The sequence below is a fragment of the Ascaphus truei genome, chromosome 3 (assembly GCF_040206685.1).
Source record: "Ascaphus truei isolate aAscTru1 chromosome 3, aAscTru1.hap1, whole genome shotgun sequence".
Taxonomy (NCBI): domain Eukaryota; kingdom Metazoa; phylum Chordata; class Amphibia; order Anura; family Ascaphidae; genus Ascaphus; species Ascaphus truei.
The window spans coordinates 120,938,878-120,957,207 of NC_134485.1; the positions used below are offsets into that span (position 1 = coordinate 120,938,878).

The 18,330-nt window shown below is 40.1% G+C and overlaps 1 protein-coding gene across 3 annotated transcripts in view; it reads right to left on the minus strand.

The window, feature by feature from the left end:
• Positions 1-2,538: 2,538 nt before the first annotated feature.
• Positions 2,539-18,330, minus strand: part of ATG3 (autophagy related 3) — a 39,497-nt gene continuing 23,705 nt past the window's right edge. For all 3 annotated transcript variants that reach the window (XM_075589458.1, XM_075589459.1, XM_075589460.1), the window contains 7 exons: positions 14,026-14,075; positions 12,747-12,825; positions 8,770-8,804; positions 8,148-8,306; positions 6,406-6,533; positions 5,169-5,237; positions 2,539-2,775 (listed from right to left, as the gene is read on the minus strand). In XM_075589458.1, the coding sequence (XP_075445573.1) occupies positions 2,694-2,775; positions 5,169-5,237; positions 6,406-6,533; positions 8,148-8,306; positions 8,770-8,804; positions 12,747-12,825; positions 14,026-14,075 (602 nt within the window). In that variant the 3' untranslated portion in view covers positions 2,539-2,693. The remainder of the gene's footprint in view (positions 2,776-5,168; positions 5,238-6,405; positions 6,534-8,147; positions 8,307-8,769; positions 8,805-12,746; positions 12,826-14,025; positions 14,076-18,330) is intronic.

Consider the following 18,330-nt stretch of genomic DNA (forward strand, 5'->3'; position numbering starts at 1 on the left):
GTTCGTGATTATGAACATTTTCAGAACATTACAATAACATTTATATGTAAGTGTAGTTAACATATATCAGACATGTAAAACAGCATTGTTTTATGTGGAAGGTTATGGATTGTATCGTAAAAGTTATCATTAATTAGTGCTAATGTATCAACATTCATATGTCAGGGGCTCTAAGTCTCCCCTTAACTCCTCAAAGAGTTAATATGTCTGCCGAGGACAACCTAGATCTGCTCATAACCTCCTGCTCTGTGAGACCCTTCAAGGTAGTTCTGGGCTGAAAGAAGCATGGCCTGTGCACTCTCCTCTCTACCCTCAGTCTTCCTGCGTCCCTTGTCGCATAAAGTGCAACATGTACCAGCCCATGCTGAACGAGTCCATGTTGGAAATGAGGGAGTGTTTGCTTGGGGTTTAAATATTCAGCTACTTAGGCCATTTGCTTTTAAATGAGTCCACCTGTGATTTATGGAGACAAGTGGGAAGATAATTTTAAACCTTTATTTCCTAGGAATGTGTTTATTTGTATGGATATTTTAACAGGGCTCTAAATATTTGCACCAATGCACATCATGACTTAGAAAGTACTGCAGAATGGCATAAATTAAAGTAGAATACGTGATTAGACACATTTATTCATTAAGTGATCTTTGAGCACACCATAATTTAGGTGTTTGTTCTGATACCAGTCCGCATTTATTGACCCTATCTTGCCACCCTTAAGGTGTCAAGAAAAAAAAAAGTGAGTTTTAGAAGTGGATTTACAGTAGATTTGGTACTGTACAGTAGCTGAGATACTAGAATTCCAGCGAGTTGAGAAAAAAAAATGGGAGTTTGAGAAAGTTTGGAGTCAATGTCGATCAGCTTTGAAGAAGTACAATGAAACTGCATCAAACAAAGCCTTTCTCGCATGGTTTGGACATGCGAGAAGGCCTTACAGAATATCAAAACCTGAATATACGTACGGAAAGGGCTCTTATCGTACTATGTCCAACTCGCAGCTACTATAATATGCCCCATACGTCTGGTACAGGCGCTCCACTTAAGATGGAGTCAAACAAGGTTGGTGCAAGCAATGAGAACATGGGAATCCTCATTATCACTGACTTAATGTAATCACAACTGGAGCCTCTACCACACTAAGAATAATACATTTAAAACCAGAGACAGAACATGAAACAAAATGGTTAAAGCTCACTCCATTTCTACCTTCCACACTCATGGGAACCTGCATGCAGTTTGATTGCGACAAATCTAATACAGAGTGCTTTTCCTGGTATTATACAGGTTAATAAGAGCTTAAATCAGACTTAGAACTATGCAACTATTTTTGACAGATTTATTATAAATCATTCTTCCTGGTAATGTACAGGTTATTAAGAATTTAAGTTAGTGTTAGGACCCTTGAGACGTGGTCTGCTTTGGAGGGGCTCAAGGGCTTACAACACTTTGGCCAAAGGGTTAAACTAAAAGACCATTTATTCAAAAGATATCTATACATATATATTTAGGTACTGTACCGTGTATCTGTGTTATTGGATGTAGCACTGAGCTCTGTCTGTGTTTGATGTTCTGTCTCTTGTTTTAAATATATATATTGCCATGCTCAGTAGCACTCCTCTGACGCTTATACGTATATATATATATATATATATATATATGTATGTTGTGGTTATTTTGGGGGTTCAATAGGAGATTATAGGGGTCCTGTATGTTTAAGAATAATAAATGTAAGATTTAAGCAAAAGAAAGGAGAGTGAAATACCCGCTCAAACTCAGTATGTTTTTCTAAAAAAGGAGGTTCACTAGGGGAAAAAACTATATGAAGACAAAAACAAATGAACCTGTCAAAGAGGCAGGAACAGAAAGGCCCTAAATTTGCATGCACTCAGGTTGAAGGTTGAGTGAATGCAATTGTTGGGGCCTTTCTGTTCCTGCCTCTTTGACAGGTTCATTTGTTTCTGTCTTCATATGATTTAAGCAATCAATGTTTTTACTGTAGAATATTCATGAAAGTGAATGTTTAGGGGGTTGATCAATGCATCATGTCCATAAAGGCGTAGTGTGACAGAGAGGTAGCTATGAGCCCATGTAGTCTCTCTCTAAAAAAGAGAAGGTGCCTAAATATTCCTTGTGGTAGCTTGGGTTAGAATATATTCCAGCTGCAGGACGTAATGTATAATATATATATATATCCTCTGCAAAGATGATAATAAATTGTAGAGAGGAAATATAAGACACCCCTACAAATAAGCCGTTATAAGTAACAATGTCAGTTCTCATTTTTTGAGAAACACCACCCCTAGTGTATAGATCTGGTATTCCACTCTATGAAATAATTGTTTCACCCTATCACCTCCGTAGGCAGACTGCAGACTTGTTAGATTATCTTAATGGTGATACATTGGGTCATACTGTATTTACCAAGCAGTCTGTTTCCATAAAAACACCTTATCTTTTCAAAACAAAAATTGGAACACATTTACAGAACCTAGTTTCTGGATTAGTAGTAGGTTTTAATGTTTAAAGAATACAAAAACAAGCTAACTAGGAACAGTTTATTTAAATGCAGAAATGTAATCAAAGAAGCTTATTATACATTGCAGAAATGTTGCATATTTGTATCTATGGAAAAAGCAAGAAACCTGTTTGATTCTCTGTCCTTAAAATGATTATGATTTGCATGTGGTATAGTTCAATTACATCGTAAAGTGTCTTGTGTAATCATATTCTATTGTTGGAATGACCGCTTGTACAAATTTTAGAAAAATAAGAAGGTACCTGGAGACTTGTAGTTAAGGAAAATGTTTATCTGAAAAGTTTGATTAGATAAATGTACAAAATTTAATTGATTACCAAAAACTGTTGCGCATTCATGTACAATTCAGGGGAAAATAATAGAGGTTTTTTTAATAAACAGTCATCGTGTTTTTATTGTTTTTTTTTAGAGACATTGCTATATGGAAACTACTGTAGTCTAGTAATCGCTCTTGGACCAATATGGCTAATATAACTACACGGTTTGTGAAAAGAAACTCTGTGGCAACTTCCTTTAGTTTGTAATGGTTCACCCATCAATTCCTTCAAAACCAAAATAAACTGTGCAGCATGTCGTTACATACAATGTATATCTGTATAACACACAGCTTCACACACAGACATACGGTATACAAACAGCACAGCAATTTATTATAAAAATTACAAATTAAAAATAAGATGACTGTTTACACTTCAACTATAAATATATATACATATATATATAGCAACTGTAAATATTACTGTATGTTCATTTGCATGTCTTAGACAGGTCTGCAACCCTGTCTTTCCCCATTGTCACCCAGCATACAGCACTTCCACTGCAGCAAAGGATTCTGGGAAATTACATGCAAATGAGCACTCAGTGCCACCTTTTGTCTCAAGCTCGTATTACACAAGCCAATCCTCAAGCCAATGCATGCTGTTTTAAACACAGCTTTTAGACAGAGGCTGGGATGAGATGCAAAGCCATTAGACCCACTCACATACATGTTTCAACCTTGATGGGTATCATCAGTGTGAGGTTGGTCTTAATGGCAAAGCAGGTTTGAGACTAGACTAGGTAATCACCACTGTCATTAAGGTTATGGTGGGTAAAAAAAGTGACAAAAACCCTCCACAGTAAAGCATAAAGCAACTGTAAATATTACTGTATGTTCATTTGCATGTCTTAGACAGGTCTGCAACCCTGTCTTTCCCCATTGTCACCCAGCATACAGCACTTCCACTGCAGCAAAGGATTCTGGGAAATGACATGCAAATGAGCACTCATGATACCCATCAAGGTTGAAACATGTATGTGAGTGGGTCTAATGGCTTTGCATCTCATCCCAGCCTCTGTCTAAAAGCTGTGTTTAAAACAGCATGCATTGGCTTGAGGATTGGCTTGTGTAATACGAGCTTGAGACAAAAGGTGGCACAGACGGACACAATACTCCCCTGCACATCACATCCCATCCCCCCTGCCCATCACATCCTCCCTTCCTGCACATCACCCCCCAGCCTGCAAATTACCCCCCCTCCCTGCACATCACATCACTCCCCCAGCCTGCAAATTACCCCCCCTCCCTGCACATCACATCACTCCCCCAGCCTGAACATCACCCCTTCCTACACATCACATCCCCCTGCCTGCACATTACCCCTCCCAGCCGGCACATCACCCCCCCTGCACATCACAACCCCCCCTGCACATCACAACCCCCCCCTTTCTGCACATCACATCCCATCCTATCCCCCCTGCCCATCACATCCTCCCTTCCTGCACATCACCACACACACCTCTTCCTCCCTCCCTCCCTGTACCTCCGCTGGGGGGGGTGAGGGAGGAGGAGAGAAGGGAGCTGGTTCCTGCCCGGCTTCTCCTGACTCCGTGAGATCCTCCCCCTGCCCCCCCCTCCCTCTCGCAGACTCAAAGCTTCTCTGCACAGCACACAGATCAGCTGCTATGGGTAAGTAATGCGTGGGGGAGGCCACTGCGACACCGGCTTCAGGGAGAGCTGGGTGTTATCCCAGCTCTCCCCCTCCGGCGGACGCGGAACCCCTGATCGTGGCAACCATTTTTTTTATTGCTATCCCGGTTATAACGCGGTCTTATCGGGTGCCCCCCGAGGACCGCGTTATAACGGGGTTCAGCTGTATTTATATATATTAATTTTTTTAAATCCAATCTACTTTTTATACCTAGCATTCTTTTACCTATGTTTAATTTACATACTGTTTCTGTTCTCTGGTTTCCTAGTCTCACTACATAACATGTTGTCTGTTCTTAAATATTGACTCTAATTTTCTTCACTTTTGCACCTGTTGGATGGTGACTGACTGGGGGGCCAGAATTGAGCTATTTTCTGTTTAAAAAAAAGTATAAATAACTACTTTATTGTAACTTTATATATATTTGTTTTATGTATATATTTTATTTGTATTACCAGCAACAGAATAATTTCCATGTCACACCTCATTCCATTTAAAATGATACCAATGCAACTGCCTCATATTAATCGCCTACTATGTCACAGAACTGTCACTACTACAGACAACTTTATTATTTTAAAGTATGACATGTTGAGGAATTATACCACAAAGATGCCATCATTGCGCCAATTTAAAACAAAGGACATAATGATGATAAAGGATACATGTGAACTCCCAGCTCTCCTCCTCCTTCAGCAACTGTTTCAATAATTTTTTTCATAACTTCTGCATGTCTTAAAAAAAAAAAAAAGATAAATGTTTAAGTGTTGGTTTTATATTATTATTTATTAAAGAAGCAGTCCAATATAACAAACTAAAGGTTTGACTATCTGGTGAAATATTGTGATCGAATCAAAAAAGTTAAGTAGGAATCATAATGTCATAAAAGAGTCAACATAAGAATCCCATCAATATTCTGCAATAGAAGGTATTGTAAAGATGTGACCAAAAGTAATACAACAAAATTCAATTGGTAATGACAAAAATGTATTTTTAGCTTTATACATAGGACTTCCCCTTGAATCCATCATATGCATTTTACACAAACAGGGTTTTTCATCAAACTGCAATAGTGCCGATCGGGGCACCATTGCACGGAAACGTCCATTGACTTCAAATCGTATATTTTGTGGGATTCTTCCCGATAGGGGAATGAAGAATTCACAAAATATTAGACGCACTATATGATGCCTACAGTATGTGTTGGTTATTTAGTTTGTGATATTCCCCCCCCCCCCTCTTTATATATATTTGGAAGAGCATAAGAAAACAAATGTTCATTTCAGTTTTAAATACTTCTTTGTAACATGTCATACTTAATTCTGAGTAATTGTCAGGCATTCCTGTTGCTGATAGACAGGTTTAGATAACGACCAAGCAGTTCGTTAGATAAGTGATAAAGATGCAAAACATTTTTTTTATATACCCCTAACAAAATGCTGATCAACTTGTGGAATGTTGGCATTTGAAATGAAAACATATTTCAGGAAGTATGCTTGCCAAATATAACCATTTGATGATTATGGGTCAGAACAAAGATATGAAAATGTTGGAGTTGGCAACCAACGGCCATTCACGGTCTAAAGTGAATGTTGTAATACAGGGGTGCGCAAACTTTTTAGTCTGCTCCCCCCTGTCTGCCCCCCATCCCGCCTCCCCCTCCCTTACCTGATCGCCGGCATTTTCTGACGTACATGTGATGTCACGTTGTATGATGACGAATCACCAGAAGCCGGCGGAGATCAGGTAAGTGAGCTAGAGACCTCACGCGATCCCCCGGCATTTAATTTAAATGTTTTGGGGAAGAGCGCAGGGCCTCTGTAAGCGCTGCGCCCCCAGTTTGCGCACCATTGTTGTAATAGATGTTGAAATAGGCATTTGAAAACACATGGAAACAATTACCTGCATGGGTGGACAGAACACATAGGTGGTGGTGGGAGATTAGGGTGGTTCTCAATCGTCACAGTTTTCTTCACATGATCTTGGCTAATGTCTTCATACATGTGTTCTACAGTTAACGGTTGCCGTTGCTATGAAGTGTAAACATACAATAAACAGTTGTTAGTTTGTTGATGAACAACACATTAATTCTACATACATACAGTCATTTCATACTACAAAAACAATTAAACACAGATGTTCCTATAGAGTAATTGAGGAGGTAAAAATCACTGCAGAAGCAGATTAAAGCAGCAAACCCTCCAGAAGGCTGAAGGAGTTAAATCAAAAACAATGGTGCTCCTTGAGCATATTCTGTTTAAATGTTTTTTTTTTTTTGACGTACTCCTAAATTTTCTTAATGTGTAGCTTCTGAGGTTTCCATGGTAACCGTTAGACTGCTCTGGGGAAAGTTCCAATGTTTACCTCCCGGACACTTGATATTTTAAATACTGTACGTATAGCTCCTGAGTGGGGCATCAGATTCCTTAAATAAAAACAGCATTGAATAGGGCAAGAAAAGATCTATGAAATGAAGAACACAAAATACAAATGACAATCAGCACGGACTGATGCTATAAGGCCTGTTGAATTACATCAACAAAACAAGTATCCGATACAGTACCACAGATTTAAACAGTAAGGGCTCCTAATTCATTTAAATCAATATATTTGCATTTAGTTCACCTTTTCATTAGAAGCACAAACTTTATGTGGATATCCTAATATTCTTTTCTGTTTTGAAGAAAATGTTTGAATGTTTTACTGTGTGGGTACTCTTAAAATCGGTGGTCATTTAAATTGAATACACACAGACTCAACTCTGCCAAGTTAGGATTGCTGCTGTATTCCTACACAAATATTGTATACCTGTATATAATAATCTCTTATTGTGCTTTTTTGAAAATAGGCATTTCAAACAATATTTTTTAAAGCTAATAAAATATTTATTAAATTCTGAAAGAGTTAAGTGATTAAAGGGTTGTTACATACAGTAGTTGAGTGCTTTAAATGTATTGCATTTATTATAGATTATATTGTTTCGCCAATACATGTTGCCAAGTGATATTGCACCTTAATGTAGTCTCAACATTAACACCATTAGGCCGCGTTTATAGTGGGTGTCGCGCATGGTGTCACGCGCGTCTGTCGCTTGAGCGATTTGTGCGACAGGGTGGCGTGGCGGTGACAGCACCACGCTGGTTCGCGGTGATTGGGTGAATCACTCACGTGACGTGGCTGTCGCGCGAAAAGACAAAATGATTGGTCTTTTCAAAAATCTGCCGCGGTGTCAGGTGGCCTCATAGAGAAGGTGTCGGTTTGCGCCGCTCACGCCATCGCACTCACTAATAGCGGCCTTAGGAGCGCATAATGCTTTACTCCACTTTGTGTTATGATTCAATACTACCAAATTGCAATTAAGTTAGTAAATGTGGCAATGCAGAGCTACTGTAGCGGTGGGGAGAGGAAAAAAAACCCAATGCATAAGAAATAGTCCAATTACGTCAAGTACCCGATCTGATTTTCATTAACTGAATCGTTGGAAGACTGATCAGATCCCTTCAAATGTGGATTTGTATAAAAAGTTATTCAGGGCTAGTTGAAAGAGGAGTTGACAGACTCAAAGAGCACTTGCATACAATACTATTCCCAAAGAACAAGCAAACTAATTTAGAAGGTGAAATGTTAATGTCTGACTGACTTACCTCATCATATCCAAATAACCAAAGTCTTGGTGTTTGATAATATTTGTCGTATGTGATGAAAAGGTCATAGGTTCTGGTCTGCAAGATGGCGTCATCACCACCACCAAGGTCTGCCTTTGGTTTGCAGGCGTCTGCTATTTTTCTGGTGTCCACAGCTGCCTAGTTTATAATAATAAAAGAACACTGATCTAATGAAAACAAATCCATTTTGAGGACCGTGACAAACATTGCCGCACGATCATTTTCCTGAAGTGGAATTGTTTAAGATCCAGGACCAATAAAAATTAAGAAATTGACGTGCCCTCGTGGCAATGTCTAAACTCTGTGCCGACTCGTTTGATACAATATCACTACTTTTTTTATGAATTATTTCAGAAACCAATGAATGCAGCAAAACAAAAACGCTTATGCTTTCACAAACAAAGTAAATAAAATAAAACTACTGTTTATCCTTAATCTTAATAGTAAAATATTCCATATGGTTTCAACTTAGACAGAGTCAAAGCGGGTTTAAAATCACGTACAAGATATAATTTGTGTCAAAAGAATGAAAGTGATATAATATATAATTAAATATATAGAGTTGAAGTTCACATTGTAAAAAAAAACAAAACCCTCTTACATCATCATTCTCCAGCAACCCACTTTCTTCATATTCTGAAAAACAAAGAAATTGTTTTTTTTTAAAATAATATTGGTGTGATGAAAAATACAATTTAACATTGTACACCTATTTTGTAGGTAACCATGAAACCTTCCATTGAACATAAATAAAAAAACATAAAATAGGTAGTTGTCATTTTGCTCTTTGGGGTCATGTTGATTTATTTTAATGGACCGCTAGATCCTTGTGCATCCTCTTTACATCTTATAGGGAGTTTTGTTAGTAGATGCTCCCTCCCCTTCCTTCAATTTCCTATGCAAAACAAAACCTGCAAAGCAAAACCTACTAATATGCCACATAATACTATTAACCAAGTATATAGTCTCAAATTTAGTAAGCAGCATTCTTTCGCCAACTTCCAACACTGTAAGACACCTTACAGCCGTTGACTTGAATGATGGGCTGTATCGGGTCTTCCAGGTTAGAAGGTGCCTTATGCCAGAAGACTGCTTAGTAAATTTGGCCCACACTGTCTATTACGTAGTTTAACTCATTTCGAATCCTAATGGTGAATATTTGGGCATGTTACTTTATTTTATAAGATTATAAACTCTCGCTTATTGCAAAATTCTATGTATAGCACTGTTTACATCAGTGGTTTCAAACATTTTTTTGTTAAGGAACCCTAACCATCTCTAATAGCAACTCTGTGATCAGATGCATTGTAAATTCTTGTGTATTTGATACAATTTTTAAATGATCAGAAAACTGCAGTGAACCCTTTAGGGATGCCCGGGGAACCCAATGCTTCCTAGGAACCCTGGTTGACAAACACTTGTACCAAAAATTTGTATTTTGTCGGGACCATTGTAAAATTGGCACTCAATATATAATCATTTTATGGATATAATATTTCAATGCACAAAGTGCAGCGTTTTTCTGATCTTTAATTTAACAACATTGAGATGTCTGAAAGTATATTAAAAACTAATGTTTGATAGCTCAGAATGACAGTAAACAGCTGAAGTGAATGGCACTGAAGCTAAAATGTAAAGTACAGTATGAAAATGTAGAAGTTTTCTAGGCAATCTGGTTTTGTTAGTTTAACATTTCAATATTCCTTACTCGACACACAAAGAAATTAATTGCAATATGTCTTGGAGTTTAAACCTCTTAAAACTTTAAAAAAAAAAAAAACACTTTCTAAAATAAAATGCCCTTAGCCCAGTAAGAGGATGAGATTTTAGGGTTGGTTCCTTAAAAACTATATACATTCTGTTAATGATGCAGGAAAACGTCCTCTCTCTTTCTCTGTGAGTCCAGTTGGCACTCAATGTCCTCTCTTTAACTTGGCACTTATGTATGTGTGTGTATCACTCCAAGTCTCTTAGGGGGCCAGCTACCCGTGTCTGCCTTAGCTCCGCACTGCTAAAAATATATATTGGATAAAAAAAAATCAAATGAAAAAAATGACTATTTCCAGGTATACAACAATGTGTTGTTTTTTTTTTTTTTTAAACCTTAGCCACATTTTATCCCATACCATTACAGGGGAACAAGTAGACTATTTGCCTGTAAAAGTGGAAATAGCTTTGCCTATATCAAACATACTAGTACACAACATAAAAACATACTATTGCAAAAGTGTGAATCTATCTATTGTTAGGAAATAAAATATAGTTTTAAATATCCATGATGATGATACTGAAGTTGAATAAGTATAGACATAAGAACACAAACAAAGGGGGTGGCCTGTGAGTAGTTGCAGTTGCAAAAAATAATGAGGATGTGTCTCCTCAACTGACCATTTGAAGGGGGGAAGGAATATAGAAAGGGGTTCCTGCATATGCTCGTTTGGACTTTTGCATGGGTAGTGATGAGTAGACCGGTTTTCTTTCTGAGTCTCTTTGGAGAGAAGGTAGGAATGGTTCGCCGGGGGGCTGTGGACACTGTGTGAAGTGTTGTGGCAGTATATGTGCATGCTTTCTTGAAAGGCACGTGCCTATGAAACAGTTTGGCAAGTAGGAAGCTCTGTGAGGGGCTTGACGCAAAACAACATTATGTAATAATACAGTACTTCAAAGTTAGTTTGTAATCAACTCGCTTGTATATTATTGCTTTTTGTTAAGCCCTTGCTAAATCCTCCGACAGAATAATAAAGGAATATAATGTACTGTACATACACTCTCCAGCTTAGTGAAGCCAATATGGGTGAATTTTAAAAGTGTTATATGCAAGGTAAGTGTTACACTCACAAATTACCTCTAGATAGATGGCATGTCAGAGACCCAGTCTCTCTCTGACTGGAGCAAGGTGTAACGTCGTGGGTAGCCAGAAAAGAAGTACATTTCTCCAATGTTCCTCAAAAGAAAGAAGACTCACAATAGTGTGGTATGTCTAAACATATAAATGTGGAATCAATAACATATAACAAATGTGCACTCACATTTTGCACAAAGGCAATGAGCATGTAAATATATGGAGATTTCCTGGTCTCTCAGCCAGTCCCACTCCTGTCTGTGCTTCTTCCTAGTTCTTGTGTCACTCGCATCACTTCCGGTGACGTCAGCTGTGCGGGCGGAAGAAGCCGAGCAGGGTAACTCCAGTCTCCAAATGACAGGGTGCAAACGATTCAACGGGTTTCGCTACTGCTTCTTCTGGAAACGCATTGAATCGTTTGTGTCCTGTCATTTAGAGACCTGGAGGACCGGAGACTGGGTCCCTGACATGCCATCTATCTAGAGGGAAATTGTGAGCGTAACACTTACCCTGCTTACACCATTTTTAAAATTCAACCATATTGGCTTCACTATTGTGCATTTTTAATTTTTTTGTTTCTACCTGCTCTTCACGTGAAGAAATTTGCATCAACTTCCCCACCTCAGTACCGGTGTCCTGTCTTGCTCGTGGGCAGCGCAAGCGTTACATATATTTAATTATCACTGTGTGTAAATAATTGTTTAATTCACAATCACCATCACCTATTAAGCACATTATTATTCACAATTTATATAGACTCCTATCCCACCTAAGAGTTACAATTCTTTCTATCTTGTAATCTCCAGTTTAGCAGTATTATTAGAAGCTCAACGTATCAGTTCCCATTGGAATCTCTCAGGAGCAAATAATAACCATATCGCCAGTGACCTCACGTAAGCCTTCAATCGGTGAAAAGAGCACGAAAGCAAGTTCGGATGAGATCACTGGCTCAGTAGGAAATGCTTTAACAGGAGGAGGAAACCCTACACAGACACATTTATCTTTTCACGATTCCTGATTTTCATAAAAACTTAAATAGTGGAAAAATCAATAGTCAAGGATAATTAAAAAAAGTGTTCAACACAGAAACACAGAATTTGACACCAAAAAAAAACAAACAAAAAAAACACTTGGCCCACCTAGTCTGCACTTTACCCACAGTATCTTTTTGTACAGTATCCGTTGTACAGCCTCAGAGATCCTTTGTTTTTTATATCATGCATTGCCTTACTGTATGACTACCCCAATCATTTTTTTAATTCCCTTACTGTTTCAGCCTCTATCACGTCTGTTGAGCGGCTATTCCATGAATTCACCACTATTTCCATGACATAGCATTGACTTGCATTTGACGAGCCACCCACTGTCCAGCTTCACTGCATGACCTCTTGTTCTAGCACTTCTTCTACTCCGAAATATACTTCCCTCCTGTACCTTGTTGAAATCCTATATATTTTTAACAGTTTCAATCAACCCACGTCTCCACCATGAGGCACCATATTGATTCATTTTCGAACATTTTTATTTTACAAAAATATTTGCTAAATGAGCTAAGTGGGAATGTCCAATCACACACACACACACACACACACACACACACACACACACACACACACACACACACACACACACACACACACACACACACACACACACACACACACACACACACACACACACACACAGACACACACACACACACACACACAAAATTGCTTATTTAGCAAATCACTTGCCTTCCATATCTGCAGCTTCACCTTCATCTTCATCTTCATCATCACCAGCTGCAGAGCCCTCTGTTAGCTTTCCACAGTCCTTACTCAGGAAAATTAAAAACATTCATCAGTTTCTGGGTTTACATAAAAAAGCAACTGCCAGCGAAAGAAAATACTTTGCTTAAACTGTTTAATTGTTATTATAAGTGCCTCCTTGTTGTTGGGTGCTACCTTGGGACTAGGAAATACAAGCAAGTAAAATAAACAGAAGAAAGCAATCCCATTTCTAGTTAGTGCACTCCACACAGTTGAAAAGATATATACATTATTACACTGTAGTTAGTATGCCAGTATTTAAAAGAAAAAACGTGTCATTTTCTATATTTAGTAGCTGATCCAGTTTGTACAACTTAAAATGTAATTTTTAATCCTGAATGTTTAAAACAAGTCTAGGCTATAGGGTTGCCCCTGGTGCCAAAAATGAACACACAGCCTATAATTGCAATGAGCTGACTGACAACAAATCAAATTATTTAAAAAATATATTACATTGCATGGTTTAAGGTATACATAGAACTCTTGGATTATGGTGTTCTGTGCTCTTGGTGTTTAAAGTCAGATCTGTATATATCCAATGGCAATTAAATCAGATCAAACAAACTCCTGTATTGTATTTTCCTGTTATTCTGTTGATTAATGTATAGTGTAGATTTTAACCTAACACACTGATATGGTGCATTTGTTTGTACTGTAGCTTTCATATGTATTTGCACAAATATGAAATTATATACTATCGTTACACTGGGACCTTTGTATATCCAGAGATACCCTATAGTTGTTTCTGCCTACAGAGGTTAACTGTAGGGGAACTTGGATAGAAAGATGGAGATATAGTTTGCTATTGCAGTCTATTCAGGAGTCAGAGAAATCTGATTGAGCACTGAAACGCTACAATATACAATATACTGTACAAAAAGCAAGACAATATGGCGTGCTCCCAGTTCAACTTGGTCTACAGTGGGCCAGATGAGATGCGACGTCACTAATAATCTAATATAATTTAAAAAAAATTTAGTACTGATACACACTGACATTAATAAAATGAAACCACCCCCCCCCCCCCAAAAACACATGATACACACACACACCACTAAATAAATGCTGAAAACCCTATAAAATATAAATAAATTATATATAAATACAGTTCAGAGTACTATACTATAAAAATAACAGCGCTAGAAACAATAGACCAATATAGCCTAATGTACTGTAAATAATATATTTAAGAATAACCAATTACCTGGGTCTCGAGTGTAATTTCTTTGACGGCTTCTGTCAAACCACCCAAACCTAATTAGATTTAAAAAAAAAAGTGTTACAAGAAATTATATGTACAGTATTAGAAACATACCATATTTAATTATTTATACAAAGGACACAGGAAGAGAGAAAGGGTGTATGGACTAATTGGTTGAGGTACGAGGTTGTTGTTGTCTTCATGTTTGATAATGGCGTTCTTAATGGTCCTTTAATACATTTAACCAAGAGTATGTAATTAGCATATTAATGACCTGCAGTATCAAAGTCTCGTATTAAAACATCACTGAATTGTACCACCCACCCCAGGTTCGCTGTGTAGCTCACTTGGCTCCGTATATAAAGGCCAAACAACACTGGTCCGCAACAGGTATAAAGTCATATTGGACGAGGTGATAAAAAGATGAAAATACATACATTTAATAACTAGATAAATGCTTTAGTAGTCCAAGTGGCAAGAAAGCATGAGTCATTCAAGACTAGATTGCCTCTATGGGGTTAATTTATCATGTACTTTAAAACTACTCTAATTCCCAGTCGACACGGAACAGCTCACTAGACATTCAACACATGTCAAACAGGCCTTAATGGCAAATACAACAACGAATAAAATATCAAAAGACCATATTTAACACATTTTGATTAAAAAACGTATGCCATTTGATTTCAGCCCATCTATGAAATTCGCATGCCCCAAAGCCTTAAAGTGGATTCAAAATTACAAACATACGTCAAGAATCCTGAGACGGATGAATTGTGAAATCACATACAAGGGTGATCTGTTCTTGTTTAAACACAGAAGATGCATGTAAAAAGTAATTTTGTAGCCAATTTAAAAAAAAAAAATACTGTAGAAATTGCAACATTTTAGTGAACGTAACCTTTCCCAGTTTCTCGATAATTTGTCTTCCTGAACTGAGAGTTTAAGAAGCACTCTCCAGATAAACAGAAAATAGAATATGGGGTGTTTATTCTCTAGAAGCAGGTTTCTTAAGTATGAGTTAATATAGTTTGTGATATCAAATGCCATTAAATACCCTATGGTTGCTACAAACTCCTGTTTTCTTTTCTCTGCAACATACTGTACACAGACTACTCTTGGACAACATGTGAGGTATATTATAATTTCATATATTTCTACCTCTACTCAGGCTTGCCACCACTCCAGGTTTGACCCGAGACTTCGGGTTTTGGCCACGTATCTCTGAGCTACGTGTTTACCTGGTAAATCTCGGGGTGGGGAAGCATCCAGTAAAATCCTCCGACATCTCTTCTTGTAAATCAAGTAAAGACAAGGCCGCACAACTAAAATGAGGGCCCGTTGCCATGACAGTGGGACGCTACTTATCACGGCATTACGTGATGCCCGTTGCCATAACTACGGGACGCTCTGCGACTTCACACTGCCATGACCAGGTTACATCATGGCGTCCCATTGTCATGGCAACGTGATGCCGCGACATCACGTAACGTCCAATTGTCATGGCAACGCGGCAACATTTGACTTCGCGCAGCCATGTTTTGACTTGATTTGAAAGGGGAGATGCAGGGAGGATGCCACTGCCGAAGGCAAGAGAAATAAATATACAAGAAAAAGATAAATGTAAAAAAAAAATATATCCGGGTTAGCCTTCAATAGGAGGTGGCAACCCTGCCTCTACTATTGGTGTTCTTTCGATTATTTCCCCCTGCGTATACAGAACGTGACAGCGTTTCATTAGGTCAGCCTAATGGGTCCATTATATATCGAGGCACAAAGCATATCTTAGTAAAAATTGCCAAACACAAACACAATTAGCCTCTGACAATACAGATAAGATTTATTAAAATTAAAGATGCAGTTCATGCAATATGCTGCATGTGTGTTTTTGAAGTGAAACTTCTTTAGTGGCACCTCATTCGTGATGGGGCAAAAATGGATTGTGGAGACAGAAATGAAACGGATGTGACGTCAGTGCTGGCAGTTGAGGCCGGGCTGTGTTCTGGCTCAGCCCGACCCCAACACTGACATCACACCCGCTCCACAAATCAGATGCGGCGGCGGCGGCGATAGCCGCCGGCGCCGCTCCTAATGGCCACCGCACCCCCCACACAGCCGCTGACATGCGGCGGCGGCGATAGCCGCCGGCGCCGCTCATAACGGCCGCCGTTCCCTGCCTACTGCCGTGCCGCGCATGCGCGATGGCGCCAGTGACTCCAATCACCACGGGAGTGGGTAGGGGGTGGCGCGCAGCCGCTATCTGCCTCCGGCGGGTGCATGTGCCGCGCATGCATGCACAGACTTTACCGTGCGCTCCTGGCTCCTGCTCGGGTAAAGTGGAAAGCGGGGGGGGGGGGGTTTGAGCGCGCCGCTTCCCACGCATACGGCGGGCCCGGTGCGGCCGCGTCTCAACCTTCCCCCACCCCTCTCCCCCCAATTACCCCCTCTATTCCTCCCCCCACACCCCCCCACCGGCATCATGGTGTTCTTCCCGGGGGGGGGGGGGCGTCACACTCACATGTGCCGTCCTCCCTGCCCTGATCCCCGGCACTGCGGGGCAACACAACCTGTGCCCATCCCTCCTCCTACCACACTGCTCTGCCGCCGTGCTCGCAGGTGCAGGGGGTGATCGGAGGTGCAGGGGGTTAGGGGAGGTGCAGGTGAGGAGGTGAAGGGGGGTGATGTGAGGAGGTGAAGGGGGGTGATGTGAGGAGGTGAAGGGGGGGTGATGTGAGGAGGTGAAGGGGGGTGATGTGAGATGCAGGGGGGTGATGTGAGGTGCAGGGGGGGTGATGTGAGGTGCAGGGGGGGTGATGTGAGGTGCAGGGGGGGTGATGTGAGGTGGGGGGGGGGTGATGTGAGGTGGAGGGGGGTGATGTGAGGTGCAGGGAGGTGATGTGAGGTGCAGGGGGGTGATGTAAGGTGCAGGGAGGTGATGTGAGGTGCAGGGGGGTGATGTGAGGTGCAGGGGGGTGATGTGAGGTGCAGGGAGATGATGTAAGGTGCAGGGAGGTGCAGGGAGGTGATATGAGGTGCAGGGGGGTGATGTGAGATGCAGGGAGATGATGTGAGGTGCAGGGGGTTGATGTGAGGTGCAGGGGGTTGATGCGAGGTGCAGGGGTTTGATGCGAGGTGCAGGGGGGTGATGCGAGGTGCAGGGGGGTGACGCGAGGTGCAGGGGGGTGATGCGAGGTGCAGGAGGGTGATGCGAGGTGCAGGAGGGTGATGCGAGGTGCAGGGGGGTGATGCGAGGTGCAGGGGGGGATGCGAGGTGCAGGGGGGGATGCGAGGTGCAGGGGGGGATGCGAGGTGCAGGGGGGTGATGCGAGGTGCAGGGGGGTGATGCGAGGTGCAGGGGCATATGCGAGGTGCAGGGGCATATGCAAGGTGCAGGATGGGTGCGCATACATCACACACGCACACACACACAGTCACACGCGCACACTACACAGTCACACGCACACACACACAGTCACACGCACAGTCACACGCACACATACAGTCACGAGGAATTCACGCTTAGTGCAAATAGCTAATACAGGGGATGTGTGTCGAGCACGCACATTCTAACTCCAAATTTATTTGCGTTTTGTCAAAGAAATTGTATTTTGATTTTTAATTAAAACATCACAAACACAATTTCTGTGACAAAAGTCAAAGAAGTTTCACTTACTATGCGCGTGCACAGCACACACAGCTTTTTTTTTTTTAATAAATCAGTTCTGTAGTAAGAAAAAATACTTTTAGCATTTTCTGTTTAAAAAACAACAACTTTGAAAGACCAATTTTCTTGTATTCTATTTTAACAAGCATGCTTGTTCCTATAGCAATGATTTACATTCCCCATATTTAAAGATGTCGCCAATCAATAGACGGAGAACGAATTGACCGGCAGCTATGCAGTTTTTTAGGTAAGTAGAGATTGCACAACTGAAACTATTGAAGTAAAAAAAAAAAAAACGGGAGCCTGAACTGCAGCTTTAAATGTCTTTAAAAATATTTGACCATCCATAAAATGGTCAGAATACTGGGTTGCATCCAAGTTGAAACGAGTAAACTTCGTTAAGTATATATAACCAAAATACTAGCATAATGATATTTGTTATTGAAGATTCTGGTACACTTCATTGAAGTTGCAGATCCATTTACTTGACGTGACAAGATTTAACATGTTTACCTAATATGCTTATCACTTTTTGAAATCTTACACTAGTTTCTAATTTAAGAGCACTAGAAAATAAATAATATGATAATAATAAAACCTCTTAAAAAGTCAACATTGTTCATTACTGAATGCTCTCATTCTAT